The 18,903-nt window shown below is 49.3% G+C and overlaps 6 protein-coding genes; 3 read left to right on the top strand and 3 right to left on the bottom strand.

The window, feature by feature from the left end:
• Nucleotides 1-196: 196 nt before the first annotated feature.
• On the top strand, nucleotides 197-2,026 carry FFUJ_04110 (probable general amino acid permease; the record flags this gene model as incomplete). XM_023572644.1 has 4 exons in its annotated part: nucleotides 197-557; nucleotides 606-771; nucleotides 825-1,267; nucleotides 1,320-2,026. The coding sequence occupies 4 exons, from the start codon at nucleotides 197-199 to the stop codon at nucleotides 2,024-2,026; spliced, it is 1,677 nt and encodes a 558-aa protein (XP_023426730.1).
• A 6,017-nt stretch (nucleotides 2,027-8,043) lies between these two features.
• Nucleotides 8,044-10,590, top strand: FFUJ_04111 (uncharacterized protein; the record flags this gene model as incomplete). The annotated part of the gene is made up of 1 exon (XM_023572643.1): nucleotides 8,044-10,590. The coding sequence occupies one exon, from the start codon at nucleotides 8,044-8,046 to the stop codon at nucleotides 10,588-10,590; it is 2,547 nt and encodes an 848-aa protein (XP_023426729.1).
• Nucleotides 10,591-11,280: 690 nt separating this feature from the next.
• On the bottom strand, nucleotides 11,281-11,840 carry FFUJ_04112 (probable ubiquitin-conjugating enzyme E2; the record flags this gene model as incomplete). XM_023572642.1 has 3 exons in its annotated part: nucleotides 11,281-11,344; nucleotides 11,400-11,605; nucleotides 11,688-11,840. 3 exons carry the CDS (start codon nucleotides 11,838-11,840, stop codon nucleotides 11,281-11,283), a joined length of 423 nt encoding a protein of 140 aa, XP_023426728.1.
• Nucleotides 11,841-12,335: 495 nt separating this feature from the next.
• FFUJ_04113 (related to stomatin family, may link integral membrane proteins to the peripheral cytoskeleton) lies at nucleotides 12,336-13,619 on the top strand (the record flags this gene model as incomplete). XM_023572639.1 has 2 exons in its annotated part: nucleotides 12,336-12,769; nucleotides 12,845-13,619. 2 exons carry the CDS (start codon nucleotides 12,336-12,338, stop codon nucleotides 13,617-13,619), a joined length of 1,209 nt encoding a protein of 402 aa, XP_023426727.1.
• Nucleotides 13,620-14,285: 666 nt separating this feature from the next.
• FFUJ_04114 (uncharacterized protein) lies at nucleotides 14,286-15,344 on the bottom strand (the record flags this gene model as incomplete). Its single annotated transcript, XM_023572638.1, has 1 exon — nucleotides 14,286-15,344. The coding sequence occupies one exon, from the start codon at nucleotides 15,342-15,344 to the stop codon at nucleotides 14,286-14,288; it is 1,059 nt and encodes a 352-aa protein (XP_023426726.1).
• Nucleotides 15,345-17,061: 1,717 nt separating this feature from the next.
• FFUJ_04115 (related to HFM1-DNA/RNA helicase) lies at nucleotides 17,062-18,132 on the bottom strand (the record flags this gene model as incomplete). Its single annotated transcript, XM_023572637.1, has 1 exon — nucleotides 17,062-18,132. One exon carries the CDS (start codon nucleotides 18,130-18,132, stop codon nucleotides 17,062-17,064), a length of 1,071 nt encoding a protein of 356 aa, XP_023426725.1.
• Nucleotides 18,133-18,903: the final 771 nt, after the last annotated feature.

The following is an 18,903-nucleotide window of genomic DNA, read 5'->3' as shown; positions in this document are numbered from 1 at the left end:
CATAATCTTGATCATGGTTACAGTCAACTTGATTCTTAAAGGGCGATCGTCCCCCCTCCCTATATGTTCTTATATCCAGGCTTATGTCTCCACGCTATTGCTCCTATAACCTCATCTCCATTCCACTAAGAGTCCTACTCTTGTAAGAGATTGAGTATTCAAGACTGATCTCGTCTTTGTTAAACTACCCTTCATCATGGGTTATCAAGAAGACCCCGAGTCAAAAGCCGTCGAGGCTCCCAACGTTTCAGACACTTCACCTGGTGTCTTGATCGATCACAACTCCGTCGATAGAGAATATGGCCGAACCGTACGAGGTCTCTCCCCTCGACATGTTCAGCTGATGGCCATCGGTGGCTCCATCGGCACCGGTCTCTTCGTTGGTATCGGTGGTGTCCTCTCCAAGGCTGGTCCTCTCTCTGTCGTTCTCGGTTACTTGATCTGGGGTGTCTTCTTCGTCTGGCCTTGCAACTTGTGTGTTGCCGAGATGTGCTCATACCTCCCTATCCGTGGTTCCATCTTTGAGCTTGCTGCCCGTTTCGTCGACCCTGCACTTGGTACGTTTTGCATACGATCAATACAGAATTTCGGCTAATGTGGGATAGGATTTGCTATGGGATGGACATATTTCTACGCCGGTCTTATGCTTGTTTGTGTCGAATACAGTGCTGTAGCGACACTGATGCAATATTGGGTTCCTGATATCAATCCTGCAGCTTGGGTTGCGATGGCAATGGTCATTTGCGTGCTGCTCAATGTTGTTGCTGTCAAGTAAGTACAAATCGAATAACTTCACTCAGTGACAGCTCTAACAAACGTTCTAGGTACTATGGTGAGGCTGAATTTATCATGGCTTCTCTCAAGGTCATCCTCCTCTTCGGTCTCCTCTTCATCACTCTCATCACCATGTGCGGTGGCAACCCCAAGGGCGACGCATACGGATTCCGATACTGGAAGGGCGGCAAGGCTATGCAGCCCTACCACGCCGAGGGAGATCTTGGTAAATTCTGTGGCTGGTGGAAGGTTGTTCTCTACGCTGGTTTCACCATTGCTGGTCCCGATATGATCTCTCTGTCCTCCGGTGAGATCGCCAACCCTCGACGAACTATTCCCCGAGTCGCCAAGCTCATCTTCTACCGACTTGTTGGTTTCTACGTCTTTGGTGTATTGGCTGTTGGTATCATCTGCTCTTCTGATGACAAGCGTCTGCTCGGTGCTATTGAGAACAGCGCCGCTGGTGCTGCCGCTTCTCCTTGGGTCATTGGCAGTAAGTCATACTTTCTCCTTGAACACATAACACAATGCTAACAAACAAATAGTTGAGAACCTTGGTATCCACGGTCTCCCCAGCTTGATCAACTTCCTCATCCTCACTTCCGGTCTCTCTTGCGGAAACGCCTACCTCTACTCCTCCTCTCGAACCCTCTACGGTCTTGCTCGCGATGGCCAGGCCCCTGCTTTCCTCATGAAGTGTAACAAGGCTGGTGTCCCAATGTACTGTGTCCTCACAGTCAGTTTCATCAGCTGCATCACCTTCCTCGTCGCTGGCGAATCCTCTGTTACCGTTTTCTTCTGGTTCGTCGACCTCACCACCACCGGTCTCATCGCCACCTACACCATGATGATCGTTGTCTTCATCGGTTGGTTCCGCGCTCGCAACGCTCAGGGCATGGACAAGTCTGTCCTGCACTACATCGCTCCTTTCAACCCTTGGGCTGCCTACGTCGGTCTCTTCCTCGGTGTCACTGCCCTAATCTTCATCGGTTTCGACAAGTTCGAGCCTTGGAGCACTCAGGGTTTCGTCACCAGCTACTTCTGCCACGCTTATGCTGCTGTTCTGTTTATTGTTTGGAAGGTCCTCAAGAAGACCAAGTTTGTCAACCCTGAGACAGCCGACCTTGTCAGTGGCAAGAAGGAGGTTGATGAGGAGTGCAAGCACTGGGAGGAGGGTGGCATTGAAGAGAACTATAAGCGTGAGCTTGCTGCTATGCCTTTCTGGAAGAGGTGCTGGGAGCGTATGTGGTAATCGGGAACGATATAGCTCGAAACTGCGCAGTTGTCGTGGTAGTCATCCAGGATATATCTGGCAGTAATACTCCAAATACATGTTCATTTAAGTTATTTTCTATCTTCAGTCTGCGATGTGATTTTGTAGTTGAACTGGCTTTGTCCTTGAGCAATGTGATCCAATCTTGAGGCTTCTGTCCATTCGAGGTCCCTCTGGTCTTCAGATTGTTGACCTTAATGTGGAGTGTCCATGTCTAGATAATTGAAACCTTTACAAGAGCTACAACTGGCTGTAGGCAAGATATCCCGGCTATTCAGAGAAGATCAATTTGGTCTGAACAATTCATGTATCTAAGAGTAATTCTATCAGGTCTCCCGTTAGCCGCTTGTCGATATTGTGTAGTTATCTATCAAGCTACTCAAATCAACGGCAGGACAGTGGCTACGGTGGCTTCACAAACTTAGAGGACTTCTTGTATTTTTTTCATTATAATTAATGTAAAACTGATGGCCTGTTTCTGTTCCAGTAGTCTTCTTCATCATAGTTATATTTCCTGAGGGTATCTTTAGCCTAGCATCGAGAAATGATCACAACTAGCGAAACAGAGTTCGTCAAGATTGAACTAAAACAGCCTTTCAGCATTAATACATTCACATAATACTTCAAAACACCCATAACATTTAAGCCATCGAAATCAAGAGTAATGGAAATAAATGTACTGGCAAACCCGCTTTATATTTGCAAAATTTCAGCCTGGCCCTTTCAGCCTACCCTGCACCGCAGCGAAGTCGAAACTTCCAACGAGTGGCTGACTTCTTTGCGGATTACACAACCACATCGATTCTTCACTGAATCATATCCTATCAGTTGTTGTCACATACTGCCTTGAAGGAGTGAGAGTATCGCTATCAAAAACATGAAGCTACCCTTCCAGAACAGGCTGGTTTTGCGAAAGGCAAGCGAAGATCAATCGACCCATTGCAAAAAAGCAAACATGGGACGAAAACTGGTTGACGCATAAACGAAACCAAACAATGTTCCAACACCACATACCCCACTCCGTGGAATATGAAAAGTGAATGTATGCAAGTGTCCCATTGGCCGTATAACGGCGAAGTGCAGACTGTAAACGGACTCAACGAGCGGATAGATAATTCGGCATTTGACAGCATTTGATACCTCACAAACATTTTAAACAGTTGGCTCCAACATGTGGAGAGACGTTGCAATTAACGCAGCATAGAAACAAAAAAGCAATTTATATGACCCCATCAAGATGTCAGCTTTGTTTGATGCAACCTCAACAAGCTCCATTTATCTCGGGATCCCATATATCCGAATATCACAGATCCTTTCCACAGCAGTAATCAATCAAGGAATCTCGCAGTTCCGATTACTCGTTCGAAGCACAGATAGCCTAAAAGCAAAAATAGGAAAACACTGGAGCTATCAAACACCAGGATGGTGTTTCATGTGATATATCGATTTCTTGCTCGCAAGGACAAGGCAGCGAGAGAAGAGGCAAAAAGGCAACAGTGATAACCTGAAACTCAACCAGAATAAGAAAAATAATCAGACGATCTACCTATTTATTCGGGCAGACCGTTTGTTAACAGTAGGAGTTGGCCGAAGGAAACAAGGTCCTTGCTGCTCCCGCGTTTCAGGGGCCGGTCTTTTCGGAGCGGTAGGGCCCGATATGGGATATCGCTTGATGATGAGGATGGGAATAGACGTCAGAGGTTGAATGTAGAACAAACGGAGACCGAAGAATCGCGAAATGCATTCGTATCACACCTCATTTAACGATTTATTGGCAATATACAGAATCGAACGATATTCAATATCAAGATAGAATAGTATGCCCCGGCTTTTGATTGCTCAGTCAATAGTCTTGGCCTGCATGAGTCGCTAGCTGCGGGTTTACAGCATGGGGTGGCTGAAAGTGGCATATTGGTGGACGAACTGTTGTCCACCATATCAGGTCTAGCAAAAAGAACGAAGGAAGGGCATCACGTAGTCTTGGCCAAGGTAGAGAACGAATGGACGGACTGTGAATCTTTGTAGACGAACCACGAGGGAGGCTGGGATACAACACCCCGGCACTCTGCCTTACCGTTACCAGCATCATGACAGGCGACAGGCTAATTGATAACTGTGCTATGCTGGGAGGCTGATGATTACGTTTGGTCATGAAATGAAATATGAAGCCCATTGCATTGTGATAAATCACGATGGACAAGACCGCCTCCACCGCTAGGGAAATTTCCGGTATGACGCCGGCAAGGTTGTGAGAAGTCAGAAAAACGAGTCATGTTGTACTGCAAGCCCAGGGGCAAAAAAGCTTGGGATACGAAGAAGAATCTCACGATAGCTTAGCTTTCAGTGGCAGAGAAAGAAAAAGAAGGGAGAAGCTCCTGGTAAAGCCTCCGTCGTTAATTTAGCGCTGGTGTTGGTTGTGTTTCTAGCGGGCAATAAACCGGCCAAGATTCCAGTCTCTGATAGACAATGGGGTCTTGTTGGTCTTGTTTCCTTGAGGTTTGTCCACTGTTTTTGTTACATCGAATAGAGACGGCGGCGTAGGTGCGTTACCCGACGAGATTCGGCTGATTGACACCAAGGATTGAGAAAATCCCTTGGCTCAGCTAAGCTAGGCCACGTACAATTAATTGCTGGCGATTGATTATGCTCAACTTTGAGCTGAGCAAGACGAGGATTTTCATTAGTAGACTGCAGCCGCCATCTCCGCTGACGCGGAACCGAGAAGCATGGACCTAGGAGGTAGTATCGTGCAAAGAGATCTACAGTTGATATATTGCTATGGAGATATCAAAGGGATGATATAAACATAAGAAACTGAAAAAAAGAAAAAACTCCATAGAGATGTTCTATCGTAAACGTGAAAAGGGAGGCTGTGAGGCTCCGGATGACATTCCCGTGCCGCACTATGTGAAGCACGGCGCGCCGATGTGTCTTTGTATTTCGGGAGCCGAACTCAAGGCAAACATGTGGAAGCATGAACCAAGAGCTAGAACAGCTAGGAGGATAAATATGGTAGCTATTTACTCTATATGGAATGCGTTTGGAACATTCGTGAAACCAAACCGTCAAAGGTGCACGGCCTGAATCATCTGATAACGTTCAATATCACAAGGTTTGAAGATGGACATCATCTGGTGGTGAGCTGGAACCCGAACGTGTGGATTAACAATTACTCAATCATAATATCCTTACAGCCCAGCCGAGATTGACAGCTGCGTTGATCAACCCCCTAAGAGGGAGATCTGGGGGACCTCGTGATAGCTGGGCCAAGCAAGGCCTCCATCCATAACAAGAGCACGCAAGCATCTCGTCAAGCAAATATCCACCAGTCAGTGCCACGGACCTCGCTAGTGAATTCAATCACATCCATCCCTGGGTGCTCCGTCATAGGTACGGATAGGTAGTCATAGTTAGTCATATGCATGCCATCCCTTCCATCGCTTCCGCTCCCACCACCAACCGAGCGCTTCAGGTTGAACACACAAGCACAGGGGGAGCTCGGAGCTCACAAGCAGAAAAACTTTACCTTATGGGATGGTCTTCGGCTTTGAGTTAACATGTGAATCAAGCTTCTGAACTCAATTATACCCACAGAAAGTTAATTCCCTTGTTCTTCCAGGCTTCCTCTTCCAGTTGATGAGAACTTCTGCAAGGATCTAATGTTAAACAAGGGGCGATGAACGACAAGAGGAAGGAGATCGTCGCCGGATCTGAAAAGAAGCAAAGTTGGACTGCCACGATTGGATTGGCTAGATCCCCTTGATTAACCAGTCTTGGTATGGGATGAGTTCTTGTGCTGCTTCTGGCTTCTTGTTCCTGGATCCTTTTTCCTTCTCTTGTCTTCTGCTTCTTGCTTCCTTTCCGCCATGCACCGCCACTTCATCAAAGCTCAAGCTTCAATAACTGATGAACCTTGACCGTTGGACGGCCTGCGCTCAGACAATGCGCTGCAGTAGCTGAATGAAGCCGGACTTGTCCGTCCAATAGAACAACACGAGCCCTGGTTATTACAGCGGACTTCAAGACATCTTCAGCGGCCTCAACAGTCTTCAGCGCCCTGCTTGTTCAGCGTAGGGAGCAGCGCGGAGCAGATCCTCTACTGCAGGGGTCCATTTCTTTTTTCCCTCTCCCATTCTTCCTAGAAGCCAGGGCATGGCTAGCTTGGCTAACTTACCACGGTCTGGATAGCGTGCCCGATGGACCCGCGCTGGCCTCACCCCGTCTCTGGAGCCTGGAGCTGGTGTTCTCTCTCACGGGGGGACCCCTGGACATGAAAGGGAGGGGAGCGTTTGGCTCACCACCGTCACCACCATTCGGCACAATCTAGCAGTCCAAACGGCAAATCCTTGTCCATTTTCTGTGTGAATGTAGAAGGGAAAAATGAGATGAGATGATGTTGGTTGAGTCGAGTTGGATCACAGATGAAAACGGCAGCACGAATTGCCGGCGGTAATTGTAGCCAAGACTTACCACTCGGTGCCACTCTGTGGGTTGCAAATAACCAATTCAGGCCTTTACTGGGGAACCTGATTGGACGAGGGTAGTTAAGGGGATCGGAAAGATCGAACAGCAATGGAAGGCTTCTCTGCAAGGCACAGATGGTGATAATAACAAGGACCCTTACGGTATACGTGCCGCGCTATAGGGGAGCCAGAGGCAAATTGCCATTCGTAAAATCGAGCCTCCAGCAGCGACTGACCTCAGACTCTCAGCTCCATACAACACCGCTAGTCATTCTTTGGGAAGACGTGCCCAATCCCGTGAGCCCTTGGGGGAAAAGCCATGACTCTCTTTTGGCTTTTTGACTTTGTATTGAGCAAATGATGGCGGGGTCTTAGCCGGGTTTGGCTCTAGCTGGCCACTATTTGCAGGTGGTGTTTATGCTTTAGCTGACACAGGACTTCTCTGAATGGGTGAGTTGGACGGAGAAGGAGTACACATTTGAGGGTGATTTGCATTTTTGTTTGTACGTATTCGCGCCACTAGACGCTGTAGTCATAGAATACGATAATACCTGACAAGCCCATTCTGTTGATTGCTCTTTTGCTCTGATCCTCTTGTGATACTAATTATTGTTATTGCGATTCTCTCGTGCCAAGTCAACCCCTGTTGTCGACGCACTCCTCAGTTCATGCTCTGCTCTCTCTTCCACCTGAGAAGAAGGGTAAGACGGACAGTGGAGGCTCAGTCAAGTCGCTTAGATCTCTCTCATTTGCCCTCTCGCGTGCTGGTGGAGAGTCTTTCTAGGTTGTGATCGCTCGCTCGGGCGGGATTTAAGCAGATTGCGACCGGGGATTGAATTGAAGGCAGAGAAAGAGGGAGAGAGCAAGTCTTCAGGCTCTTCTTGATCATCATCTCACACCCTCTCCCTCTTAGCGCACGCCTCCTCAACTGTTACACCCCCGTAACTAACTAATACCCATGTCAAGCCAGATCCAAGTCTGCTGAACCCACCTGGACTTTCACCGTCCCTATTCATCTCGACATCTGCTTCTTATTCCTCTGAATCCCCCTCCAACTCTTCCCCCCTCCTATACTTGTTATTCAATATCGTTAATGGTCGTTCGTTCCATCTAGCGGGAACTCTGTGAGGGGAAGATACGCAGCAAAGCGAGATTGATATCGCACGGCAGATCGAATATACCATAACGAATCCCTGGCTCGATATGGCACGCCAATAAGACTAGTCTGGAAAACACCAAAGGACGAGGCGACTTCTTAATATTATTTAGCAGCGCCCCATCGGCAAATCGCTTGCGATCGACGACTAATATTTTCCGGGATTGCCATCTACCGCGATAATATTTAGAACCCACGAAGCGCCTCCTTGGCAGCAGATTATCAAACTCCCAGTTATCTCTCCAACGACACCGCTCTTCTCCCACATGTTGGGCGAAAGACAGTTGACCTTGTGCTGACGAGAGACTCCCCACGGGGGGATAATATTCAATCTGGCGACGGAAGACAGGATTTAACCGAGAGACGTCGCCGGAATCATGGGCAAGTTTGCATTCCCAGGCCGCAAGAAGCAGCCTCCAAAGGTGACCGTCACCGCACCGCCCATGAGCAAAGCTCAAAAGATTCTCGGATCGACAGCTCTTAACATCGACGCTCCTCAGCAATGGGACAACTTCTCCAGCTCAAAGGTCAACCTGGCGGCACCTGGCGGTCCTGAGACATCCCAGACGCAGCTGAGCCACAGCCATGGCCATGGCTCTCCTGTGAGACATGATCGTGGAATGCGGGAATGGGGAGATGAGTCGGAGATCGTGCCGCGCCAATTCAGAGTCAATGGAGCGCCTACTGATGAGTACGACGAGGATATGTCTGACATGACAAGCATTCTCCGGAAACGACAGTCTTCTTCGACGCTTCATTCTTGGTATGACAAGACTAAGCAACCCCTCGCCATATCCCAGCAGACGTCGGCTTCGGCCATGGCGAAAGGACTACCGTCGAAAGCGGAAAGAATGCTGGATATGGAGAACTCCATTGCGGAGGCTAAGCTAAGGAAAAAGAAGCCTGCAAAACTGGATCTGTCCCATCTCATGGGGCGATCTCGAGGCAAGAAGACCGAGCCTCAATGGGAGGGTCCGATGCTGGGCCAAGTTGTTCGATCACCGTCTATCCTGTCGCCAACAAGCACACCATCTCTACGAGGCAAGCTTTCAAGGCGGCCTACGAAGGAGAGTCTGAGGTCAATGAACTCGGAAGATGCCAATCGACCAAAGACGGGCGAAAGCAACAACCGCAGACCACACAACCACCTAAACGGGCTACCTAACCTCTACGAGCATTACGAGCAAATGTCTTTCCGTTCAATCGCTGACGATGAGCTGGATCTGCCGGATCCGGTAGAAAAGACCGTGAAGAAGTCTAAATCCAAAGACTTGCTTCAACTCAAACCCACTGTTTCTCATCAAAGCAAGCATGAGCATCGACCCATACCACCGGCTCATGACGAGCAAATCATTTCACAATACGCTAAACGCAATTTACCCCAAACACCCCAAGCTATCTTGGCCAGCAAACCTGGTCAATCCTCACCAACAGACTGCGCTGCTAGTGTTTCTAGTAGACACACCAGGACGTCTAAGGCTTCGAAGCGCACCAGCAGGAGTTTCCAGGAGTCGGATCTTCAGGAAAAGAGTGTTCTATCGCTCTCTTCGGACTCCGAAGATGATGTTTACATTGACTCATCTTCAAAGGGCCCTGCATCGATTCCAGAGTATGCCACATCGGAAGCTGGATCTTCTATCGACTTCCGCCCAAGCACCGCTCGAACGAGCTCGAGTGCCGATAACAGCTCAAAGCGACTCAGCAGATCGAGCAAGCGAACATCAAGCTCCAACAATTATCTGACCATCCCCAATGGCCACCATCGAAATCCTATCGTGGCCCCGCGAACCAGTTCCCTTTCTGGAAGCTCGACGAACACGATTCAGGAGGGTACCGCTGGGCAATCACCATCACAAAGCATATCCAGCTCGTCAGCAAACACGTCGAATACATGGCAAAGCAAGCCAAGTTTCAACTCTCAAGAAGCAAAGGTTGTCGCCTTGTATCCCGACCAGGGACGTTCAGATTCTACTGATTCCGAGCAAGACAAGGAAGCGGATTCTGAGAACGATCCTGAACCAGAGCTCGACTTCCTTCCTGCGATGAGATACGTTCCCCACGAATCTACCTCTACCAACGCCGATGCGCCCACGCCCCCTCTGAGCCCAAGCTCCGTCGACTTCTACATTCGCTCTGCACACTCTTCTATCGATGGCAAGGGAAGCCATAACCGCTTTATGGCTGTTACACGCCAGGAGGAGATGCTTCTGGCCGCCCTCCGCCATAAGCGACAGATCATGCGCGGCTCTATCCTCTCTGAGATGGAAGAGAACAGCCGACACGAGAAAGCCAATCATAAGGGTCACCAGTCGAAGCCCTCCGAGGCCACCATCACCGAAGAGACCTTCGATCTTGACCTGGACTTCCCAGCTCCTCCTACCTTCAAGGATAAGACAACTGTTGCTGCTGATGGCACTACCGTTATCGACCTGAGTCACCAAAATTGGTCTGGCAAATCCGAAGCAACCACTTCTACACATCACTCTAATAAAAAGGTTCATGAGCCTAAACCTCATAACAATGATCACCACCAGCGCGAGCGTATTCTTCTTTATATCGATAAGGGTCTTGCGGCAGAGCACTCCATCGAGGATGCTGAGCCCAGCCCTGATCTGAGCGACTTCTACGACTACGAGTTCGAAGACGAATCTGAGGGTTCAGAGGTTGTCCCTGAGGGTGTCATGTACACCCAGCAGCGTCGCCACAGCAATCGAAAGGAGCGTCAGTCAGTTGTGAAGCGCCAAACGAGCCGATCGCGTCAACGAAGCCCTCAACCTCATAGCGAGAATCTCGAGGTTGGCGTTCCTCGACCTGACAGCCCCATCTCTCCTGATGCTCTTTCGACTGCGGCTCCTAGAGTCAACAAGAAGATGGCTCGTCTGAGTGCTGTTGGACCCCCTGCGAAATGGGGGTTTGAGGACTAGACATCATAACATATCATCTGCGATTTACGATACGTTTCACCAACGTTCACTTTTCATTTATACATGTTTCAAAACAGCATTATGGGGATTGGAGTATTTTATTTCTTGGATACCTCGGTCACTTTGATGATCACGCACATCAAACATTTTCCTTTGTCGGCGATGATTACCTGCGATTTACTCTTTTATCTTTCTTGGAGTACATCAGCTAAAGCGGCGTACTGGGGATATCTAAGGCCCCTTTGTCATGAAAGTGGAACGGAGAAATTTCCCTAAACGACTATGCCCGACCCTCTTAGGATATCTCGAAACGTCTAGCCTTATACCATCTCTACGAAAATCGACTTTGCTTTGAGTCATCGGGTCTGGGATTGGTTCTGAGGACAGGCGCAAGAGCGGGTAGCAATTTGTTCTTTGACGAACGTGACGAAAAGCCAATAGGAATTGGTGGATACTGGGACTGTAATGTGATGAAGACGGAAGGGAAGGGAGAGGCACTCTGCAGCTTTGTATATCATATTGTAGTTCGCGATTGATATAATCGCATATATTCTCGAGCAATAGCGGAGTATGGCCTGTTGGCTTCTTTCTTACTCCATCTTAAAAGACTTTGTTGATCTTTAAGTTCGATTCATTGATTCATCGTGTGGGGTTTATCTTGACATAACGGCGTGTAGAGGTGTTCGTGACTTAGAAGTAGGTAGAGCCCTCAGGGGGCTGGGCGATCTTCTTGTTCTGGGACGAGGCCATGTATCTGCAGGATGTTAATACAATGTCGTTTTTCTTGCTTGAATATGAGGCTGGTATACCGTCGCAACTCTATGAGCACAGTCTCCATGGTGTTCTCGCGCTTCCACTGGGCGAGGCAGGGCAGTTGGTTGGGATCGACGATGCCGTTGGTGGGGTTGACACAGGGCAAGTTGACCTGGCTGATGAACTGGATCGAAGGAGGCTTGTCAGGGTACTCGGGACCGCAGTGCATCTTAACACTGTAGATACGGTTCTCGTGGACAGACTGAACCAGGGTAGGTTAGCGATGATCTTCGCGAATCTATAGTAATTTCGATTACTTCAATATGCTAGAGCGGGGCACATACATGAGGAGGTCCAAGAATTGTGCCGTTCCATTTGCTCATGAGAAGATCTTCAGGGTCCTCCAGTCCGTAACTGCAGGCCTCAGCGCCGAGACCCTTCTCTCCCTTCTCGAGCTCCTCCAGTAGGCGAAAGTTGCGAGGAACCTTGGCAGACATTGTGTTCGGTTACTCAAAGGAAACTTGGTTGGGTAGCGGATTATTGTTGGTCAAATACTGTGGGATTTTAGGTATCGGAGGTCAAAAATCGTGGAGGAGTAAGAAACGAAGTTTCGCGATAGATGACGTTGGTGTAGCGGCGGTTGATATTGGGTGACTTTGGTTTGGTTTGGTTTGGCGGGATCCAGTCACAGTCGCGGGGCAAACAAGCAGAAAGGAAGGCGGTGAATTGTCCTGATAAGTAAGAGCAAGCAAGAGTACCCCGCCAACACCTCTTTCGATACTGAAGCACAGCCACAGAAAGCCGAGGCAAATAGCTTGTCACTAGCCACCCGCGTCACATCAAGCTTGCCTGGTCGAGCGGGCAAACGTCGGAATATTCAAAGGAAGCTCTGAGCTCACCCGACCACAGACAAGAGTGTTTTTCCCACTGGCCCGGAGGAGAGGACGTCATTCTGGAATCGTGAACTTCAACAGACTCGAACTCTCTATATCATGGCCATGTCCCTTGCGCGGACAGCCCTCAGGGCGCCGCAATCGCGTCTCATCACAGCTGCCGCCGCCATCACAGCTCGATCTATCGCTGCGCACCGATCCTTCAGCACCACCAACCATGCTCTGCTCCCCTCCGGCTTCGGATCTCCCGTCCTGCCTTCATACTTCTCGAAGCCCCGGTTGCCGGCCAATACCGTGGTCCGGTTTGTGCCTCAGCAGACGGCTTGGATCGTTGAGCGCATGGGAAAGTTTAACCGTATTCTTGACCCCGGTCTGGCTATCCTCGTGCCATTTATCGATCGAATCGCATACGTCAAAAGCCTCAAGGAAGTTGCCATTGAGATACCTAGCCAAAGCGCCATCACCGCGGACAACGTTACTCTAGAGCTTGACGGTGTTTTGTTCACCCGTGTCTTCGATGCGTATAAGGCAAGGTGAGTTATCCAACTCTGAAGAGCAATTGAGTACGTGATGGACATTTGACTGACCCAAAACTTGTATTCCAATAGCTATGGAGTTGAAGATGCCGAATATGCCATTTCTCAGCTTGCCCAGACGACCATGCGATCCGAGATCGGTCAATTGACTCTCGACCACGTTCTCAAGGAGCGTGCTGCCCTCAACACCAACATCACCGCTGCTATCAACGATGCGGCCGAAGCATGGGGTGTGACCTGCTTGCGTTACGAGATTCGAGATATCCATGCTCCTGGCGCCGTTGTCGAGGCCATGCACCGACAGGTCACTGCCGAACGTTCCAAGCGTGCTGAGATTCTCGAATCCGAGGGTCAGCGACAAAGCGCCATCAACATCGCTGAGGGTAAGAAGCAGAGTGTCATTCTTGCTTCCGAAGCTTTGCGCGCCGAGCGAATCAACGAAGCCGATGGTGAAGCCGAAGCCATTCGCCTCAAGGCTACTGCCACTGCTCAGGGTATCGATGCTGTCTCTGAGAGTATCCTGAAGGGTGATGCTGGTGCCCAGGCTGCCGTCAGCTTGAGAGTTGCTGAGAAGTACGTCGATGCCTTTGGCAAGCTGGCTCGCGAAAGCACGGCTGTCGTTGTTCCCGGCAATGTTGGAGATATCAGCGGCATGATTGCCACTGGACTGAGTGTTTTCGGCAAGGTTGGCCAGGCCCAGGCACAAACTATGGCCAAGTCTCTTGTCGAGCCCAAGAAGGAAGGCTTGGAGGCTGGAACTGATACACCCTCAGAGCTTGATGGCCAGGCGAAGCCCGGTGTCAAGGAGACAGTGATTGAGAGCTTCAACCAGGCTGCTAAGCGATAGGGATAAAATCCTAAAATAGCCCATGGCATATTACGGACGGAACGAGATGAAATGAACCTTGTATCAGCTCATCACTCAACCATCACATGAACATTCCACACTACCATGATTATCGGCGTTCAGCGGATGTATTATAGGGATCTCAGGAGGATCCGAGACGGCCTTGCTCACAGAGCTGGGGGATAACGGAGAGAAACGTCATCATGTAACATCAAACTTTCTTTATTCACAATTTAAGCGCATGGCAAAAGGAGGGAAAATCACGGCTCACCAGTCTACCCACTTCTTCAAGCATATAAATAGCCTACTGTCGAAGTAGGGGGACGCAGAATCGAACTATTTTGACTTTTACTATGTATGTCCTCCCGGTCCGGTGAACTGGCATTCTGAGAGTTCCGGGTTGCGTCTGTTGTTTGAAGAGTAGTGAAGTAATTAAGGCGGGTATTACAAGGACGAAGCTTGGCTCATTGATTGATTCAGGGGGTATATTGAGTTGAAACTAAGGTATGTACCAAGAATATTTCCAAGATCAATCCATGATTGTTCATTATTTCCAGCTCCTGCATTGCTCCAAAGACTCCAGGCCATAATACCTGCTCAGCTTGTCTGTATCGCTAAGGTAACCGTACAATCTTGACGACCGTCTGGAGTTGCTAAAGTCACGGCTTAAAGGAAAAGAGGAACCATGGCAACGAGGCCCATGAAGAAGCTAGGCACCAAGATAGAGCCACTATTGCTTCCTCCATTGTCGCTGCTGCTGCTACTGCTGCCGCTGTCTCCATCATCGTCGCCACCAGATCTGAGACCGGTAGGTTCAGCAGACGAAGAGAATGTAGAGAACTTGTTGTCATCGATCGTGGGGACAGGCTCGATCGAAGGGGCCGTGAATGAGGGAGAGTCGAAGGTAAGTGTCGGGGACTCTCGAGTGAAGCTGGACTTGTCATCGTCGTCGTCGGAGCCGCCACTTGAGCCACCACCACTGCTACCTCCGCTTGAGCGATAGCCGCAAGTACCGTCGCTTCTACAGATTTGCCCAGACAGACAGTATCCGGTATCACAGCAGACCATTCCCTTGGGCATGCAGCCATCGCCACACTTCTCTTGGTAAGTCGCGCAGCTACCACCAGACGAGCCGCCGGATGAGCCGCCAGACGAACCTCCTGAACTGCCACCAGAGCCGGAGCCATACTTGCAAGTTCCACCGGAGCCGCAGGTCTGGCCACGGAGACAGTAGCCAGTATCGCAACAAACCATGCCCTTGGGCATGCAACCGTCACCACAGGTCTCCTGGAAGCTCAAGCATGAGCCCCCTGAAGAACCACCGGAGGAGCCACCAGAAGAGCCACCACTTCCGCCGCTGACACACTCGCCCTTAGTAACGCAATACGCGCCGCAGAGCTCCTTGCCCGGTGTGCAGCCAGTGGGAGGGCCAGAGCATAGCTTGCCATCCTCACAGCAGCCTTCAGCTTGACAATGATAGCCATCGTCACAATAGGCTCCTGTTCCCTTGTTACAGCACTGAGCGCCTGCATCCATGCAGCCGCTATCGCATGATGTCTTGCCAGCGGGGCAAGAACCAGCCATGCTGAGGGTCTGAGGGCGAGGAGTGAAGCCAGAGAGAAGGGGAAGACCCTTTGGCTGTGCTGCTTTGGAGTTGCTGAAGTGAACGCTATCAGCCGCGAAGGTCAAGCCCGCGAGGGCGAGGAGAAGAGTTGATCGCAGCATATTTGAGAGACTGTATAAGAGGGTTTGATCCACCTAAAACGATTGGGTTGAGAGAATTCTGGCGGGCGAAGCAGACTGGTCAAACTGAACAGGAGATTTTCTCTTCTTATAAGAGTACTGGTATTAACAGGCTGCTACCTACGGGAACGGCTGAAAGCCAGCCGTCGAGTCACAGGCCAGTTAGAATCAACTAGCTGGGTATGTTAATATGCTAATGCATCAAATGTACGCCACCAAATATCTCCAGGGTCAAAGGTGGAAGCTCCATCTTGACGATGGCTTCGTGCGGGTACCATATCCGTCTGTGCTGGAGGCACGACCATCCACCAATACAAATTGCAGCAGGTCGCCACCATACCTCGCCGAACTATAGGCAGCTGTGACTTCTCTGTGATGTGTCTACCTTCGGTGACTAATACCAAGCTTCTAGTCTATGTCCTCGAGTTGGAGATCTACGTCGAGACGAGTTCCCATATTCAGTCAACGTGAGATACCAAAATAGGGCATGAGTGCGAGTGTCAGACCGGCCCAACCACATTCCGAATAAGACTATACTCAAATTCTGCCCGATCATCATGCACCGTCCATGAACCAAAGAATTTAGCAGTGTTGCTCTCTATAAGTTGGTGGGGACTGGGGTTCAGCTGCTTGGGATCCCTGCATCGATCCTAGATAGCCTGCCCTGGTCTAAGAGATGAGCAGACGAGGAGGGAAGTCGGAAGATGATCTTTTTCACAAAGATCGGTCACAAGGCCATGAACCCAGGTCTAGTCTCGTACCTCGCATTTGGCCCATTACACAACTTGCATAGTTGGACTGCAGTGTAACGCTGTTACTGCAAGGCTGGTTGCATGCAGTGGATGAGTTGTAGGTTGAGTCGACCAAACAGATGGAAAAAGGCTGAGGGGTGAAACAGCCGCTGAACAAAGTTAAGATTAGGCTTTTCTCTTGTTTGCCCTGCAAGGCCGGGGGTTCCAAATTTACCGTCCAACGATATTGAGCCGTTGACGCACTAATGCTCTGCCCTATGAGACTCATCTCGTGTCGGCCGCTTGCACTAGAGCAATTATTGTCCCGTCCCATCCAATGTCACAAGTGACATTCATCGACTCTTCTGCTGTCCCGAATTTAGATCACCGACAGAGTTCACCCTAGTCGGAAAGGGACTGAAGCTCAACGTGCAAGGCTGATTGATCCATCACCCATTCTGTTGGATATCACTTGGCTTGGGTGAAGGCCTCAATAAGTGACAGGTGACTTATGCGAAAATTGCCGCAAAACTTGGGGCTTGTTCCAGGATACAGGGTCTTTAATCCAGCTAAAATGTTCCACAGGGCCCAAATGTTTTGAGCATTGAGCGGTGGAGGTGGCGCTGGTGGCACCGAGAATATGCTAGCCAATTCACGGCTCCTCTCATTGAACAGTTTCACTTTGGGAAGTGGTGTTGATGATCCTCGAATTTCGTATCCTTGCATTGTCAATAAGGATTATGCCTCGTCACACTAATGCTGCCAAAGGAGTAGTGATTCGATAACCTTGTGATGATGGAGAAGTTGGCCTGACGAGAGGGTGTCATAAGGAGCATGGCTTTAGAACAATTAGTATTGATAATATCAGTTGGAAATGTCAGAGGGAGCTGTGAATATGCTATCTTTAGCAACAACCTTTCTTGCATCTTGCCCATGTGACGAACATAACCCTCCCTTGAGCAGATCCCTCACACTGACACTCGAATATCTTTTTTGATCAAAGTACCAACAATCTCTTCGCATGCAAAGGAAACCTGCAGTTTTTCGTCACGCTTGGCGCCCAAACCGATAATGATCTCTTTCTTGTCAACCACCTTTTTAGCACTTCCTCGCCAGAACCAAACAAGTCGTCCGTCATCCCCTTGGACAAGTAATGTGAGCCAGGGTGTGCGGCCCCTCCAGTGAGGTAACTTCTCATTGTCGAATCCGAGAACAGCTCGAGCAATCCAAAGAGGTTGACTGGGTTTTGTCGTGTCTGTTACAGGCCGGTTGTCTTCGTGCGGAACAATTGACTTCGAGTTGGCAGTCGCGTCGGGAATGTAAGGACCGATAATCTCAAAGTCGAGTGTGAGACGAGGAAATCCGGCGACTTTATGAAGGATAGTCTGGCCGAAAGGTGGGTTTCGACTAAGAATGCGTTCAATGTTGTAGAATTCAACCGTAGACAACTGCTTTATGTTCTTGATGTTGGCCTTGACAAGCTTTGCCTTTTTCGCTTGGCCGATGCCCTCGATTTGGAGGAGTTGACTGTCGCTTCCCTCCCAAACTCCAGCTTTGACACACCTCAACACTTCGAGAGCTATGTAGACTCCCTTTCCATCGCCTCGTTCCCCAAGGATGTCGACGAGGCACCTCAGTACATGGTCGAGGAGTTTGTACATGCGGGCGAGTTCTTTTGTGAGATCTTTTCGCGAAGGCCCCGATAGTTTGTTGGGCCAACCAGTCTTGAGCAGATCAATCTGAACCAAGAGGTATACTTTGTGCCATGGTTGGGAGATGAATTCCTTGACTTGATAGGGGATGCCGGTGTTGTCGTTGATTGCTCTGAAGAAGGCCGTCTCCTCCTTTTTCATTGGGAACGACTTGAACTCGGTGGCAGAGCATGCATTCCTCAAGATGTCACGAGCATCTGGCTTACTTTTAATCTGGCGAAGGATCTTGAAGGTCGAGGCGGAAATTTCGTAACGCAGTTGGATTTCGTGTGAATTTTCCGAAGCCAGAGTTTGTGGGCTAGATGCCGCCTTCTGTGCGTCTGCCATGATGGACAGAACTCAAGTTGGTTTGTTTCTCGAGCTTTTCCGTTCTTTTCGAATGAAACGGCGGAAATAAATCAAGGATCTTGAAAGAGACGGGACTTTCCATCTGGCCATTCGAGGGCACCTCCTGCTTGCTTTGGGTTATCCATTGTTGAAGAGTGTGGAAACTGCACCTTCCTCTCCTGAAGATCAAAGGTCAGTCAAAAACGACAAGTAAGGTAGGTGCTTGGCACGCGCATCTAATAGCTAAGGTAGTACTTACTTCATAGAATAATTTTCGGAAGTGCGGAAGTCGTGACTGAGAAAGCAAGATGATCACGGCTTGGTGAAAAGAATATTGGCTCTTGAGTGTCGATACATCTATCGATGCTATTTTAGCCAGAATGAACGGTAAACAAAGTGGCCAAGAGCGAAATGAGAGAAGATGGAAGAGAGGACACTTGCTAGAATTTATCTTCTATCAATATATGTGCTCTCAGGTGAATTATGATCAGAAATGACAGGACTTTGATCTTGTTGTCTGGACTTTCAATATTCCTAAGTGACAAGATTCTCCCTGATGGTATATTTACACCAAGAATACCGAAAGACTCGACAATTTTTCAGTAGTTACTAGGTCAATACAATATAATCGAGTTAAAAAAGGGTTCTTGTCAATGAACATGACTTTATGTCCGGAAATGCCTTTTGCTGGTGACCGAATTCCGTCTTGGTGGGGACCTCAACTCAGCTGAAAGTTGATGAGGGGTTCGTTTGTCGGCGAAGACTCATCTT

The sequence above is a fragment of the Fusarium fujikuroi genome, chromosome FFUJ_chr02 (genome assembly GCF_900079805.1).
Source record: "Fusarium fujikuroi IMI 58289 draft genome, chromosome FFUJ_chr02".
NCBI classification, from domain to species: domain Eukaryota; kingdom Fungi; phylum Ascomycota; class Sordariomycetes; order Hypocreales; family Nectriaceae; genus Fusarium; species Fusarium fujikuroi.
This window is presented reverse-complemented; position numbering and strand designations above follow the sequence as displayed.